This window comes from Paramacrobiotus metropolitanus, unplaced genomic scaffold (assembly GCF_019649055.1).
Source record: "Paramacrobiotus metropolitanus isolate TYO unplaced genomic scaffold, Prichtersi_v1.0 Parri_scaffold0000047, whole genome shotgun sequence".
Classification (NCBI taxonomy): domain Eukaryota; kingdom Metazoa; phylum Tardigrada; class Eutardigrada; order Parachela; family Macrobiotidae; genus Paramacrobiotus; species Paramacrobiotus metropolitanus.
In genome coordinates this window covers 734,084-748,837 of record NW_026570267.1, presented here as the reverse complement: position 1 = coordinate 748,837, position 14,754 = coordinate 734,084, and the positions used below count along the sequence as shown (strand labels likewise).

The window sequence follows — 14,754 nt, the reverse complement described above, 5'->3', positions numbered from 1 at the left end:
TAAGCAAGTGTTGTACAGAACATCTATGAACATCTTGTGGACATCACTGAATGAACAACTGCGGAAGTATCTGAGTTGGTTCGTTAGTACAGTTAGTACGGTAGTCAGTTATCACCTTCCTACAGACCGCTATTTAATTTTCAAGAAAAACATAGTTTCCTAATTGTTTACGTGAAAACTGTAAAGGCCAGAAAAACTATTAAACCGTCAATTAAGAAAGAATTAGCAAACAGTAAAACGCTATATTACTGCAGGATTTGGATAAACGATCAACGACTTAAACTTATATACTTACAAGTTTATTGCATGATTTGTATTGCACTCTGCAGTCCATTCAGATTAAAAGCGACAGCAACAAATCATGCAGCGGCCAGGTTTGTATTATCATAGATTTATAATAATGATATTATAGTACCAGCAACGGCAGAAATAAATTATTTTTCACATTTTTAAAGTTAAGAAAAGAAAATCTCGATGGGAATTTTTTTGAAATGATAATATGATACTAGATCATTGATTCATTGCAACATTTCGTAGTTCTTACTTCCAATATACAGGTACTGCACAAAAAAGCCATGCTACTGCGGTCTGTACCTGAAATTTACATAATGAAATTTTCGTACATAACATAGAAGTACAGAAAAATGAAAATATAATAAGAGCATAAAACAGACTTGATCGGTACCTCAGGTAGAGTACTCGATAATGGTACGAGTACGCTGTAAAAGTTACTTACTATAACTGTTGTTAGCTTAGGCAATAATTTAGCGCAAGACATTTTTTTCGATAGCAAATCTCTTCGCTCACTGTCTAAATACATTTCATCAACAGTATGCGTTTTTAATGTTTTCCAAATTTTTATTCTAAACAACAAAAATAAAGTATTTCCATTGTAATAATTGCTCCGCTGTTATAAACATTTTGGCTAGATTTTTTAACATTTTGAATAAGTTTTTTTGACTGTTAAATTATGGGATCCATTGATTCCATTCAATACAAATTATAGGTATACCGTAACAGTAACAACAGTTCTCTTTCAGTCCTGCCTTTCAACTCTCTTTCAGTCTTTCAATTCCATAACAGTTCTGCAAAGCTCTTTCGGCACGAGTAGAAAACGGCAAAAACAGCATAAAACCAGTCACCGCAATATCCAGTTTTTTTTCCGGCTGTTGTTGTTTTATGTGACGCGCTTATATTATGAATCTGCATGTTTCGAAAAGCATATCCTTTGAATGTATGTACAATACACACCTTATATCTGTACATAGTCGGCGATCAGAAACGTTTTGATCTCGCCATCAGCAGATCTCGTTTTCCTGAGCTTGTGTTTCGTGTTACAGTAAGGGTGCTTTGAGCTTCAGATATTATTAAACAAAACCGACGTCCCGGAACATGGTTGCGTGGACTTTGTTCTTTTGTTCTTTGTATGTATTGTAACAATATAATGTGATGCAGCTGCTGACACCCCGGGTTTAATAATTTTTGTCTCGTTATTTTTTGTCGTTTTGTTCTCCGTTATTACTCGAGCAGGCACAAGAGCACTACTCGTTAGGCACCCTATCTAATGTTCTTGGCAAGTAGCATACAAGAACATTATGTACAATATATCGAATCTTTGCATTGCATGTTAACGCTCAGTTTTTAGTGGAGTACGCAAAATGCGAGCATTATTAATTTGTTGTAAACCTCTTTAGATGTCGACAATTTCCGGTTGGTTACGTTAATATAAACGTCGAGCATTCGATGGCTCTGTTTGATTCAGTTTTCTTTTGATAAAGAGCATTTACGGGATGACTGGTTGGTGTTCCGTCGCCGTTCATTAAACACTAAGCAGGCGCTGTAGCGTAAAGTGTGTGCCGCCAAGGTGTCAAACAATTTGTGCCTTGTGGGTTAATCATTAGATCACAAGCAATGGATGTCGATTGTGTTGTTGAGATAAGGACTAAACGTGTTTATGAGAAGTGTCCTGAACCGAGTCCATAAAAGCCGCCTATACAGTAGCCGCTCATTCTTCAGCACACTCTGCGTTGCGTTCGTTTGAATGCTTCCGTGGGGGGTCACATCTTAATTTGAAACGAATGATTAGGTAGTCGTTAACGATGTGGTTGGGATCAATTATCATCTATCTGACCAAGCTGTTTGAGACGGTCACTCCCGTATTTTACTGTGATTTCTCTCAAAGAAATTGCTACCTGCCAACTTCATATGGCTGATAATGGAAAAAAGCGGAAAGTTGTTAAATTATTCCCATTCCATTATCAGAAGTGTGCATACTCTTCGCAGAAAGACAACCCATAGAATATCACACAAAAGGTCGATCGGCGTTATTTGCTTAGCCGCCTTGTTTATGCCCGCACTTCCATTCAAATCAATCGCTCCATAGAATGTCCTACAATAATCCCACAACAAAGGTCCCGCGATAGCTTTGTTAATGTTGTACATCAATGTAAATATTGGTATTACGTTGCGTCATGGATTTCATTTGCATTAATAATAAGGGTACTAATCCTGATTGCTTCGCGCATAAATCCGTATAACTCAACTTACGTGGCAAGTACAGCACCAGTATCGGTAACATTGAAACAGCAATATCGATAATCTGACAAAATTACTGTCGGTTAAAAAATATAATCTTTCGCCGGTAAATTTATTTTCATCTTGGTAGAATGCATGGATATTGCAAAATCCCGCACATGCTTCACAAAACTTTATGCATGACTTCTGTTCATCACCATGATTTTATTTTAAGCATTTCTACAGATAATTTGGATTCTAAGTTTTTGACTCGAACAGCAAAACAAATAAATCTTATGATTTGAAATTCAATGCAAAACATTATAATACCCATGTACTCTGTAAGTGTTGCAAGCCTACAACATTAACAGCAATCTATGCCCTCAACAGCACCATAAATATGCATGGAGATTTGCTGCATAAATTTGCTAAAAAAAATCGCAAAACAAATTGTTGAATTAATTTTATAGACAGATCATATTATTACACAAAACCTTCGATTACTATCAGTGAAAAGAAATGCCCGTGTAAGAGCTTTTATTATTTACTAATTCCATTTTGCGGATTTGTGCCTGCACATGACCGCAGTGTATTGATTTTGCATGCGAGAGCTCTCACTGACGCAGAAATTATACATATCGATAACAGCCAAAACTATCGAAACTACAATATCAAGTACACCAAATTAATATCGTTCTGCTGCGCGTGCGCGAAGAAATAAGTAGCAAAACGGAAGCGACATACTTCAACGGCATACCCTGTAGTATATTATGAAGATTTGTTATGCAATTAAATATTTACACATTAACTCTGTTAAGTGTCAGCAATGAGTTTCTGTTGCTTGTCGAAATATGTTCTGCAGGCCATCATGCCTGCATGTCTTGACACTAAACACTCATGCCGGATTTGTGAGTTTATAAATTGACTTAGGATTAAGTGGATAAGTGGGCGCATATATTTAATAACTTTTGGGAAAGTGTCGCAGCCTGTCTGATGAGTTTGGTGTTGAAGTCGGCAGATTGGCAAAGCAGGCTAAGTTTAAAAGTAGCCTTGTGGATATCGGGTCGGCGACGTACACGACCTCATCCGCTAGATCAGATCATTTTCTGTCATTATACCATCTCCACTTTTGACATGCAGTTGATGTAAAATGAGAAGCTGTGTATGTTTGCAAAAAATAAGTTCGGTATCAATGACAACTTGGTTCCTAGATTTTAACCATGCATGTTTTCTGCGGTTTCATATTGCAACATTTTACTTATACCACAAAGAATTTAGGAACTGCCGATATATAAACTGAACCAAACTGACATGCATGTTAGCTATATGAAGAAGTGTTTTCGGTAGTGTTATGGCTTAAATTTTAAGTTTATGTCGTAGACTCGCAGATAAAGATTTACATGAGCAAAAATGAATAAAAGTCTAGTAACCGGATAAATTATAATAACGAATTTTGTCGGTCATTGATTATATAATTACGCTATACTGGCAAAATTTCCGTACTATTTGTGTTAACGTAAAGCCGACAACATACCATGGCAAAATATCATTTAAATGTATTATAAAGTATTAATATGTTCGCCAAACAGGCGGAAGTGCAGTAATTAATTAATAACGTATTATAATCTGATAAAGCTGACTTGAATTTTTCAAGCGCGCTGAAAAATTGCTAGTTTGCGTAAAAAATTAACACCTATCATCTGCCGTACAACTGAGCAATAAATGTACACTATAAGCGATTATTAGTTAGGAAGTTCTGTATACTGTAACCCGGTTCTATCCGAGAAAAGCGCTCATGTTTTCTTCATCCAAAAGATGTCCTTTGGATGGGTGTTTTTTTGAGTTTCAAAAGGCCATAATATAATTCCATAGAACATGTACTTCAGAAATGTGTATGAAAACGGGCTCCATAAGTATACTGAAAAATGCTGCTCTAACGACGGCGTGTTGTGCTCCGACGATGTCTAAAGCACGTCAAAAAATTGCTTGCCGTAGAACCGGGTAACAATGTACCCTACACGCAAGATACATCGTTCGGCTACAGCGGATTCCCCTTGCAGGAAAAATGCAAAACTGTTATTGAAAGGTGGTAGTGCTAAATGAAAAGCAGTCTCAGACGTTTCGTTAGTGACAACCTGCTGATCGACTCAAAGGTACGGCATAGGAAATGTTTGAATGAACAGGATGGTTGCATTCTTGCGCATAACCTTTATGACAACACCGCTAGTGCACGGCAGTGAGTGTGTCAGCTGAACGAAGAGAGAGACGCCGCTGCATTGAAAATTGAATTACGCACAAGCATAATGCGACAACAGTATCCACTATATGTGTTCGCATACATTTATACACGATGATGAAAGGAATATAATGGGTGCCGTTTGAATTCGCTGATTAGAATGGGGGGAAAATAGTTGACAATCCGGCAGGTTGGGACGCGGTGAGTAGCCGGCCCAGTCAACTAGACAAGATAATTATTCTCTCAGTTTATGTTTGCCATATACAAACTTTAACACTTCTCATCGCATCCCTTTTGGACAGTTTTGCACACCCCGACTAATAATGACATGCTTCAATACCTGTTCATTGCGCACAGCGGGCGGCACCCGCCTGTTTGCCGGCCCCTGTTCACCACTGTGCCAGTACAATTGGTCGTAATAGGACGCTTATCAGCAGATGCGCGCTGACCACAGCGCACATTTGCTACCAAACAGTATAAATCGGATTTCCATATTGCAAAATGCTATGATTATCCGCTGCCCGCTGGCTGGGATTGGGAGCCGAAATCTATACGTGGACGCCGGAAAAAAACACACAATGGCACAGCCGTGTATACATAGCGGCGTGAACGGTTTGGTTGACCTTGCCGTCGTGCTGTGGCCAAACATCTGCACACAACAGCATGGGGCCAATGGAAGCGAGGGCGCGTTGGCAAAATCAGCATCCCGTCCCCATTGAACGCCTGTGTCCGGATGGCACCGACAATCGGGCAACCCGGGAATGTAATTTTAAAAAGCACTGGCAAAAACGGATTTATGGGAATTAGCGCCATACTATGTTAGTAAACAGCGTTTACTTAAGAGCCACATGCTTCTTTTCAACTTGAGCACGACGTTTTGTCAAACTTCTTTTATGCTCAGCACGTGCATACAATGTGATAATCCAGAACTACATCTTTTCATGGTACATGCATACATACTATACACCCAGCAGAAATATGTAGCTGTGATATAGCCTAAGGTCACACAAGATACGTTAAATGTTAACGCAGAATGAAAGGTCTTTTGCCTTGTTGTATTTCGAGACCACAAAACCCGAAACTAAAACTTGGCCTCAAATCTATGAAAGCATCTAAAAATAATACTGCAAAAAAAGCCAAATGATTCGAAATTGGATTTTTTTAGTTACCTCATAAAAAACCGCATTAGAAAATTAATAGCAAGCTTCCTAATAAGTGTGACAGCGCAACTTACGGCGTCAGTAGCGCGACATCGTAATCTGGGTACTCTAGCGTTTATGTATTGTGGCATGATGCATATGGCGCAATGCTCAGATTTTGAATGCCAGGAAAAACTATCCAGATACAAAATTGAAAAATATACTGTCAAAAGCTTGCCTCATTTTAGCTTACAATATACGTCGAAGTTGGTAGTTAGAGTAAGTCGAGTAACGGTTCTGAATAAACTGGTTTATCATTAGGACTTATATCTTTCAGCGCATACTAGAGCAACTTTCCATGGGATTTGAGCAATTCCAAAGCTTTTCTACAGTGGGAGAATTATTTTGTGATGTCATATTACCCGGTATCTTTGACAGAATTATGGAAGTCCGCAAAATGCAGTAGCACATGTGTAACTGTTTTCAGTATCTTCTCCTTATGGTTAGTAATTATATGTGATACAGAAGCTAACGAATGTTTTCATTCTCTGATCAACAAATGCTTATAGTCAATTTCGTTGGGCTGGCGTTTTGTTTATTACCATTAATTTTATTACTCAATTTGCCAATGTATAGCAGGAAGCATGTGGTCACAGTTGGATAAGCAGCAATTGCCCGGCAAAATAAATAGATTGCCACAAATGTGTTGTCATCAGTGCAGTAACCATCAATTTACTGATCAGTATAACAGCCGCTTAGCAGCTTAGATCAACGTCGCTGCGGCTACGATGTTTATAGTCATTTGATACAGGAGAATGCGAACGAGACAGATTATGGCCCGATCGGGCCGGCAGTAGCGATATACTGGGGTTACCGGTGTTTGCCGGTGCCATTAGACTACCGTTGACAGCTTTACTCAGGGCCAGCAACTTCTCACTCCAGAATCCTTCAGGACTGCCGCCTGCAATACCGCCGCCGCCGGGAGCTAAGTTGCCAGTAAAGGACATATCGTTAAGGGAAGATTCCGTTATCGATGGGCTTCCCCGCAAATAACTGTTTGCAAGACTGTTCTGCCAGATATTTATGTTCAAATTGCCAAACATTAAATTAGGCCGATGATGATGGTGGTTGGATAAATATGGATGTAATGGCTGGAACATGGCCGGATGGGCCATGGTCGGGGGATAATGCTGGTGATAGGGACCGAGTGGACCAAAGATACCGGCTGCAGCGGCACTGCTGCTGTGCATATGTGACGGATTACCGGCTAATATCGGCCGGTAGCTGCACAGGCGATGCCGAACGCCCGAAGATGTTGTTCGTCGGCGCAGTTTACCGCTTTGTTCACCAATAAACACATCATTACTGGACGGATCCAGCATCCAGTAATTTCCTTTACCGGGATCATCGTAATGTCGAGGCACTTTTACGAAGCACTTGTTAAGGGACAGGTTGTGCCGAATGGAATTCTGCAAAAACCACACACGCTAAACATTTTAATTGGAGCTGGTGTGTACAGATGAACGGAGCTGCACTGCACATCAAAAGGAGTTGCATTGCAAATCATGAGTCATTCAGAAGGCGTCTTATAGGAAACATAGGAAACAGAAATTTGTGGCAACGCAGCTTTTTTAACGAGTCATAAACAAACTTTTATGCAAAACTGTAATCCAAATATTATTATTTATGGTTCGTTGGATAATTCTGTATAGCTACTAGCCAGCCGCGTTATTATATACAGCATGCATTATAGCTGCCCGTATACGCAAAAACGTCTTATGTGAAGCATCGATAATATACAGTATATTGTAGACCTAATTAAGTGTAAACACATAACTTAAATTTGTTTGTTAACGCTTACTGCCGCATGCGCTTTAAAATATGCAAAATTTCCACCATCCAGTTCAAATATGTGAAGAACAAATCATAGATCTGTAAATGTTTTAGAAAAGCTTTAGTTTTACAAAAGCACATGCAGGTAAACACAGGCAACTGTGGAAGATTATAAACCAAAACATTTTACCGTGATGAAGAGGCATATCAAATATTTTGAAGTTTTTACGCATTTGAAAAATGTGTTTAATGTCGCTTTTTTAAATTGGCACCTTTTGCTCAAACAAGTCTGCTCAGTTAAAAGTTACCTGCCATCCTTGCTTGTTTTCACGGTAGAATGGAAAATTTTTCATGATATATTCGTAAATTCCATTTAACGTTAGACGTTTTTCTGGACTTTGTCGGATGGCCATCATGATCAGAGCATTGTAGCTAAACGGTGGCTTTTCCAAACCCGGCTTTTGATCAGCAGAGTTCTTTTTATGCTTGCCAATTTCCTTGCTATCACCATCCTCATCAGCAGGTAAAACGGTATCCTTGTCAGCAGCAGAAGATTCCCGATCCGAATCAGAAAATTCATCCAGTGAATCGCTATCACTGGATTGATCTGAAATGTCGCCGTCGTTGTCCTCTTCCGTGACTTCCGGTAACAGCGATCGTATACTAAAATCTGTCACACCAAAGGTCGAAGTCATTGCTAACTCTGGCAAATCAAATGCAGTTGCACGACACGATCAAGAAAAACTAACAACTGAAATTGACTCTCAAAATGTAGAAAAGAAGTTCTCTATCGCTGTTTTAATTTATCGCAACATCACCGCGAGCGAATGAAAGAGGAGAATTTCTTTTGACAAGGATATACCACTCGCGTGTGACATCTTAAGTCAGCTGCCATAATATGTACTCCTTAAAGACAAACTCCGCCCGCATATTTGATACAGGGTACACTTTCCGTCGATACACTTTTCTCATATTCTCGACCATATGGACTGTGTCTGTGGCGTCTGCCTTGATGGGAGTGCACGATCAGTAATCCCTTCCGAAAGCTAAACAGGAATGAATTGGTGTTGAAATTGTCGGTTTAAGGGATGAGTAAACAGATTGTTCTCATTGGCTTGCGGTGATTATAGCAGAACAAGTTACGGCCATTATTAAACTGCGGAAGGGGAACGCGTACGCCGAATTCCGCACATACATGACGCCTTGACCAACTGGCAGCTCGATATCCCAAGCAATAATAGCTCGTAAATTATTTTTTGGAAAAGCAATATGTACGGAGTAGCTTTATGTACACACATGATGAGTATACATGATGTTGTTCTTATTATTATTCAGTATTACATGATAATTATGTTTCATGCAGTTTTTGAATTTGTTTTATGCGATTAATACTATAACAATAAAATAAATTTTGTATAAAACCGATCACATCATGTTGGTTGATATATAAAACATATATAAATATATAGTATAAAACGTATATAAAACACATCATGTTGGTTGATGGACTAGGAGCATTGGCTGAGTACTTTTTGTTTTAGTACTAAGTGTTTTCTTTCGTGTGTTTTCTAAGTGTGTTTTACTAAGTGTTTTCTTGCGTTATTAAAGGTTACACGGAGCATTAGAGATACTTGACTGTAAATACACCAGTAGATCACAAACCGTTCGTGTGCAATATTCTGGCGGTTTTGCGCCGGGTATACACTAACAAAAGTAATTTTGTTTTAAGGTCAAACATAACAATAGCACTTTTGTAATTTCAGTGCCACACATAAATCTATATCAATGCCGCGCTTTAATTGTAAATAGTGAACACTCTGAAACTGTGATCGTACCGTTGGTACACATGCACTTATAAATAAAGTACAAATACAGCACAAGTACATCTCATTTAGCATTTCAGTTCAAGATTAAATTAATTTTATGTCTTACCCTTGATATTGTGTTAATTCGAGCGTGCTGCACTGCGTAGTGCGTACTAACGATAAGTAAGTAAGTATTATCATTCGTCCGAATAGGGTTGCAACTTATTCCTTCATTCATGTTAGAAAACGTACGTGCAGAATACAAAATATGGATAGTACGTGCAGAATACCATTTTATAAATATGCACCTGTAAGATGTAAATTAAAATTTTTATGATGGTCCGTCATCCCGAATTCGTGGTACAACCAATCTGTTGTAACATAAACAAACTGCTCTTCATAATTATTAAAGTTTACAGTGCAGGTCAAGTAATAATTTGGAATTATGTCTCACAACTGTGATCGTTCTGACTTTGTCGAATTCCACAAGTTATAGTCTCAGATTATCATGATCAACTGAGAAGATACTTCCTATCATAACACAAAAGGGATTACAAACACCTCTTTTAACGCCGACTTCACTACTGGATAGTCTGGATGGGTAATTATATAATCATGAAGCTTACAATGGTAATTCAATCTTTGTATTTTCATAGTTAAGCATTAAAATAGGCTAAGAAGACAGTGGGATCAGAAGAAAATCCATTAATTTCTCATTATACGCTAAATAATTATGCGCTTGAACAAATTCACGGTTATGCTCCGATGTGTGCATGCTTGCATTCCTCGATCTTGTCAAATGCTGCTAAACACCATGTCCGTATGTAAGCCTTTAATCCTGCAGTAATAGAAATTTAAGCTGTGAACGTTTATCATTTCTACAGTACATTCTCACAGAAGCCAATGCTCGACTTGATAGTGGCAGTGGAAAGATACCTAAATCAGAGTTTCTAAAACAAAATGTATAACATTAAAACTACGTATATGAACTTCATACCACAACAATTTAAACTGCAGAATTGTTTCATATCTTAGCTTATATTCTAAATGTGATTTATATGAATTAAATGTTGCCGGTATTTTATGAAGAAATCTAATGATGATAGTGGTTATGGCTGTTTTTTTTGCATGACATTCCAACTCAGTTTAAGTACTTCAAAGACCAACAATTCATCTTAAGGTCATTCTATAATATTCAGCATGTTATTCATAACTGTGGAAATGTGATCACGCTGCGGTGAGAAAATCTCTAAATTTATACACCTGGTGCAGCTTTAACTCACTGCGTCGATATCATGAATCTTTCTAATTTATTATAAGTTGTTCTAATCTGTTTGTGAATTGTTTGTGGCAGAGAGCATATCGACCCTATACTAACCAAAAACATCAGCCACAGAGCTCGGTTTAGGTTCCCATATGATTATTTAGCTTTCAGTATTTTATTAACAAAAAACCAAGATAAGGGGTTCGCCAGCAATTCTAAACCGGTGCCAATTCCAGCCATTCTCTATTAAAGTCTTTCAACAAAGGCTCAGTGTACCGCATATCACCGGTGATGATGAAATTCTCATAGTGCGAACGCAAGGAGTCATCCGTTAAGTTGCTCGATCCAAAAATAACAAAACTTTCGTCAATAATGACATATTTCTTGTGGAAAATGCCACTAACGTTATTCCGTGGCGTCCTGTGTGATCCAGACTGCAGGCCCCAATCTAGAATCATCGATAAACTGGTGCAAGAAATTGAATAATGACTACGGTAATTGTAATTCCCCTCTACACGTTCCGGCAACAAACCGGTAATAAGTTACCGTTTAGCTACGTTTGACGAAGAAATCATTTAAGCGTTATCACTCCTCATTCCTCAAGGTAGTAATTATTATTATTATATCAATACCGTGTCGTCGCTCAAATACTTAATTGGAAGCAATTGTGCTAGCCTGGATAATTCAATTTGGTAATCGTACAGGTGTTGCATGACGACACAGTGCTGTATACATGGCGAGCGCAGATTCTCCCCATATTTAATCATTGGGAAAATTCTCCGGGACATTTCCGCCGACATGACCGGTCTTATTATCCGCGTTCGTCAGTTAAAATTGTTGTTTGTCCAATCCAAATTATAACGTTAATGATAGTGTTTCCTGTGCGACAATTTACATACACATCCATTTTCTACTCGTAGGATTTCTCCGCAATCTTTGCTCATAACCAGAATCGTATTCGTCTCAGTAAAGTTTTATTGACCTAATTTCTTCTGATGAAGACTGAAGAGTAGCCAAACTTATCAACAAAATTTAAATTGTACTCCTTAAATAATAATTTTGCACAAACCTAGCAGTATTCTGCATCACAATCACACACTTACTAACAATTAATAAGGTAGAACCCGAGTGGATATATTAAGTTAAGACGATTAAGGCTACGTTATGGATTAGGAGGTATACTGCTATCTAATGCTGTACTTAATTACTACTAATAATACCAACACTTTAATTTACTTAAATAATTTGCCGGATATGAGCAGTTTGTAGAAAATTTTCAAAAAAAATTATTCGAGCAATTTACCTGAGAATTTTCTCTGATCCTGATGGCGCGTTTTTCGATAAATTCGGCACTGAATGACATTTCGTCCATCTGTCCTGATGAAAGAATCCTTAGCCAGATTTTCAGGATGGCAGCCACGATGGTCCAGCTGCTTGCCGTCGATAATGATTTCCACCTTTACACCGCGGGCGGCAGCTAACTGCAGTTCGTCAGAGATGCAATGACCACGCAGAATGAAAGTAGCGATTTTGATGCTCCTGGTGGCCGATCGCAAACAGTTTCGGATTTCCTGCCATGCAGTTTTCCCACTTGAATCATATGGTTCCCAAAAAAGAACTTCTTGAACAAAAGGTGAGCGAGCAACATCATCTGCAATCGAGATAGTAAATTACATAACAAGGTCGAAACGCACTCGCTTATCGCAGTGCACTACAGACTGTACAGGCGTACAGGGTGACAATCAGATACTTAATTTTTAATTTGAACTGCATTTAATTGAAGTTGTCAACGAAGTTACAGTACTTACTCGTTACTGTTAATATAAGCAGAAGTAGCCTTCCTTAATCCTGTTATTAGATTATTAACATTGACCAATGCAAACTTTCAAAGAATTATCCTACTTACTCGAAGACTTCTTGTGTGATTTTTCAGCCAATCTTGCAAAAGCTTGTTGTCCAAATCGAAATCCGAAAATGCAGGAAATTATGCAAAAACAAGACCAGATCCAAATAAACATTTTACAAAGCTTCCAAAAACTATCGAAGATATGGGCGAACTTGCAGGATCCGGAAAGTGTGATAATTAAGCTGGGATTGGAAATCAAAGTAATGATGTTACGGGTGACTAAAAACTACCAGTACAGATGCTATATTTTTTACCCAGATCGGTTCAACATGAACGTCATACTCATCATATTATATTATCAGCATGTTCAAATTGACCAAATTAAATTGTGCGATCTTATGGCTGTGCCGGATGCTGTACGCAATACGGTTATGGTTGTGCAAAGTCAGTGGCTATGGCAAAGTCAGTTCATCAAACTGACCAACAACCGGCATTTCATTTCATTCCGTTAATCCGAAAATCAGTCAACTTGTTAGCCGAATTTAAGATGCAATACACGTACAGATACAGAGTCCATGATCTTTCGCCAGAGTTTCGCCAGTGCCATACCAATAAAAAAATATTCCGGCTTGGAAGCAATTTTCATCAAGCCAATTTCCGTCCAACAAAACAGTTAAACCCAAAAAGGGCAAGCAAAAACGTGGAGCTGTATTAGTCACACTTCACACGTGTTAGTGCATGCCTGCTTCAAACAGGATAATGACAAATAAAAACACAGGAAACAGGCTTGTAACACAGTAACAGCTTTCGACTTTCCATAACGAAGTAGATCAAAAGTACGTAGATGAACCGCAGCTGGCAAAATTATTACAGCAGTTCGCGTGCCCATCAAGGATGCCGCTTCTCGTTCACATCTACGAAGTCTTCCCCAGATCATCGGAAAAGGAAAGACGTGTATCACGCTTGGAAACTCTTTTTCGTTTTCATGTCATCGAGTAATTCCTAAATAAATGGATAACAACACATAACGTCAGGTCTTATTAGCAACTCAGATGCACTGCCAGTGACTTACGTTAATTTTACACAAGTAATGGTAACGAATACTTCGCAAATCAATCAATTGTGTGATCAAATTACGGTATGTACTGCAGTAAATAAGCTCTCTGTTACTTTATGTTTTGTAGCATTTCAGCGCCAGAGTACGAATGTAAGACATCCATCAACATTTATTTTACACCATTAAAATCAAAATGGCTCAAAATGCAAAAAAGTTTTATGCAAAAAGTCAAAAGGCTAGAATAAATGATTTCGTTCAAAAATATTTAAAAAGTTAAAAAAGTGAAATCTACCTGCAGTTCGTCGTTGTTGAAGCGATCCAAACTGGGGATAAGGGCTTTAGCTTCATCGGCGCTCTCAGGTAAGATATTGGCGAGGCTGGCCAACTCGTACTGATGGAGATCTTTGGTGGACAACATGTGGCGGACCGCGACTATTGTATCGCGGTTCTTGAAGACACTGAATCTGTGCGTGTAGACATGGGTTTTCAGGAATATCGGAGGAAGTTCGGCTTCCTACAAAAATAAACGAATTGCAATCCGAGGGAGACAAACAACGCGTTTGAAACTTCGCAATACATAAATATTACTTACATCGTCGGCAGCTTCGTTCTGCGCTTTGCGGGCTTCTAATAGCATGTAAACTTCAGAATTTAGCAGCGTTTTTGCGGTCTCGAATTCTTTTGGAAATCGCAACTCCGAAGCATCTTCAATCTGATCTTCCTGATCGGGTTTAGCCATGATCCTGGAGACTTCCAAAGCGTCAAACGTAACAGACCACAAAGTACAAATCAAGTTACTGGACCGTCGGAAATTCGGAATGCAGTTTGCGTAAAAATGATTTCATTAATCTAAAATGTGACAATAAATACTGTAACAAGCACGAAGCACTGTACGTGCGTGAGCAGTCAAGTCTGGACTTTGGGCTTATTAGCCAGTTGGTAAACGTTTGCGATTGCGGTCGGCTTCTCTAGCTGATTAAACGTTCCGTGAGCGGTTTGAAGGCGCTTTTTATAATTTCAGGGATTTCAAAATGGCCAATTTCAAAATGGCCTTTCTGTA

The 14,754-nt window shown here is 38.6% G+C and overlaps 3 protein-coding genes across 3 annotated transcripts; all 3 read right to left on the bottom strand.

Annotated features, from left to right (window-relative positions):
• Positions 1 to 6,573: 6,573 nt before the first annotated feature.
• On the bottom strand, positions 6,574 to 8,716 carry LOC129591644 (forkhead box protein fkh-2-like). Its single transcript, XM_055487381.1, has 2 exons — positions 8,031 to 8,716; positions 6,574 to 7,358 (listed from the first exon to the last, which is right to left on the bottom strand). Exons 1-2 carry the CDS (start codon positions 8,415 to 8,417, stop codon positions 6,645 to 6,647), a joined length of 1,101 nt encoding a protein of 366 aa, XP_055343356.1. The 5' UTR covers positions 8,418 to 8,716; the 3' UTR covers positions 6,574 to 6,644.
• A 2,281-nt stretch (positions 8,717 to 10,997) lies between these two features.
• LOC129591649 (uncharacterized) lies at positions 10,998 to 13,003 on the bottom strand. The gene is made up of 3 exons (XM_055487387.1): positions 12,698 to 13,003; positions 12,095 to 12,442; positions 10,998 to 11,239 (listed from the first exon to the last, which is right to left on the bottom strand). The coding sequence occupies exons 1-3, from the start codon at positions 12,807 to 12,809 to the stop codon at positions 11,007 to 11,009; spliced, it is 693 nt and encodes a 230-aa protein (XP_055343362.1). The 5' UTR covers positions 12,810 to 13,003; the 3' UTR covers positions 10,998 to 11,006.
• Positions 13,004 to 13,121: 118 nt separating this feature from the next.
• On the bottom strand, positions 13,122 to 14,676 carry LOC129591651 (DNA-directed RNA polymerase II subunit RPB4-like). The gene is made up of 3 exons (XM_055487389.1): positions 14,287 to 14,676; positions 13,987 to 14,208; positions 13,122 to 13,639 (listed from the first exon to the last, which is right to left on the bottom strand). The coding sequence occupies exons 1-3, from the start codon at positions 14,431 to 14,433 to the stop codon at positions 13,595 to 13,597; spliced, it is 414 nt and encodes a 137-aa protein (XP_055343364.1). The 5' UTR covers positions 14,434 to 14,676; the 3' UTR covers positions 13,122 to 13,594.
• Between the last annotated feature and the right edge of the window lie 78 nt (positions 14,677 to 14,754).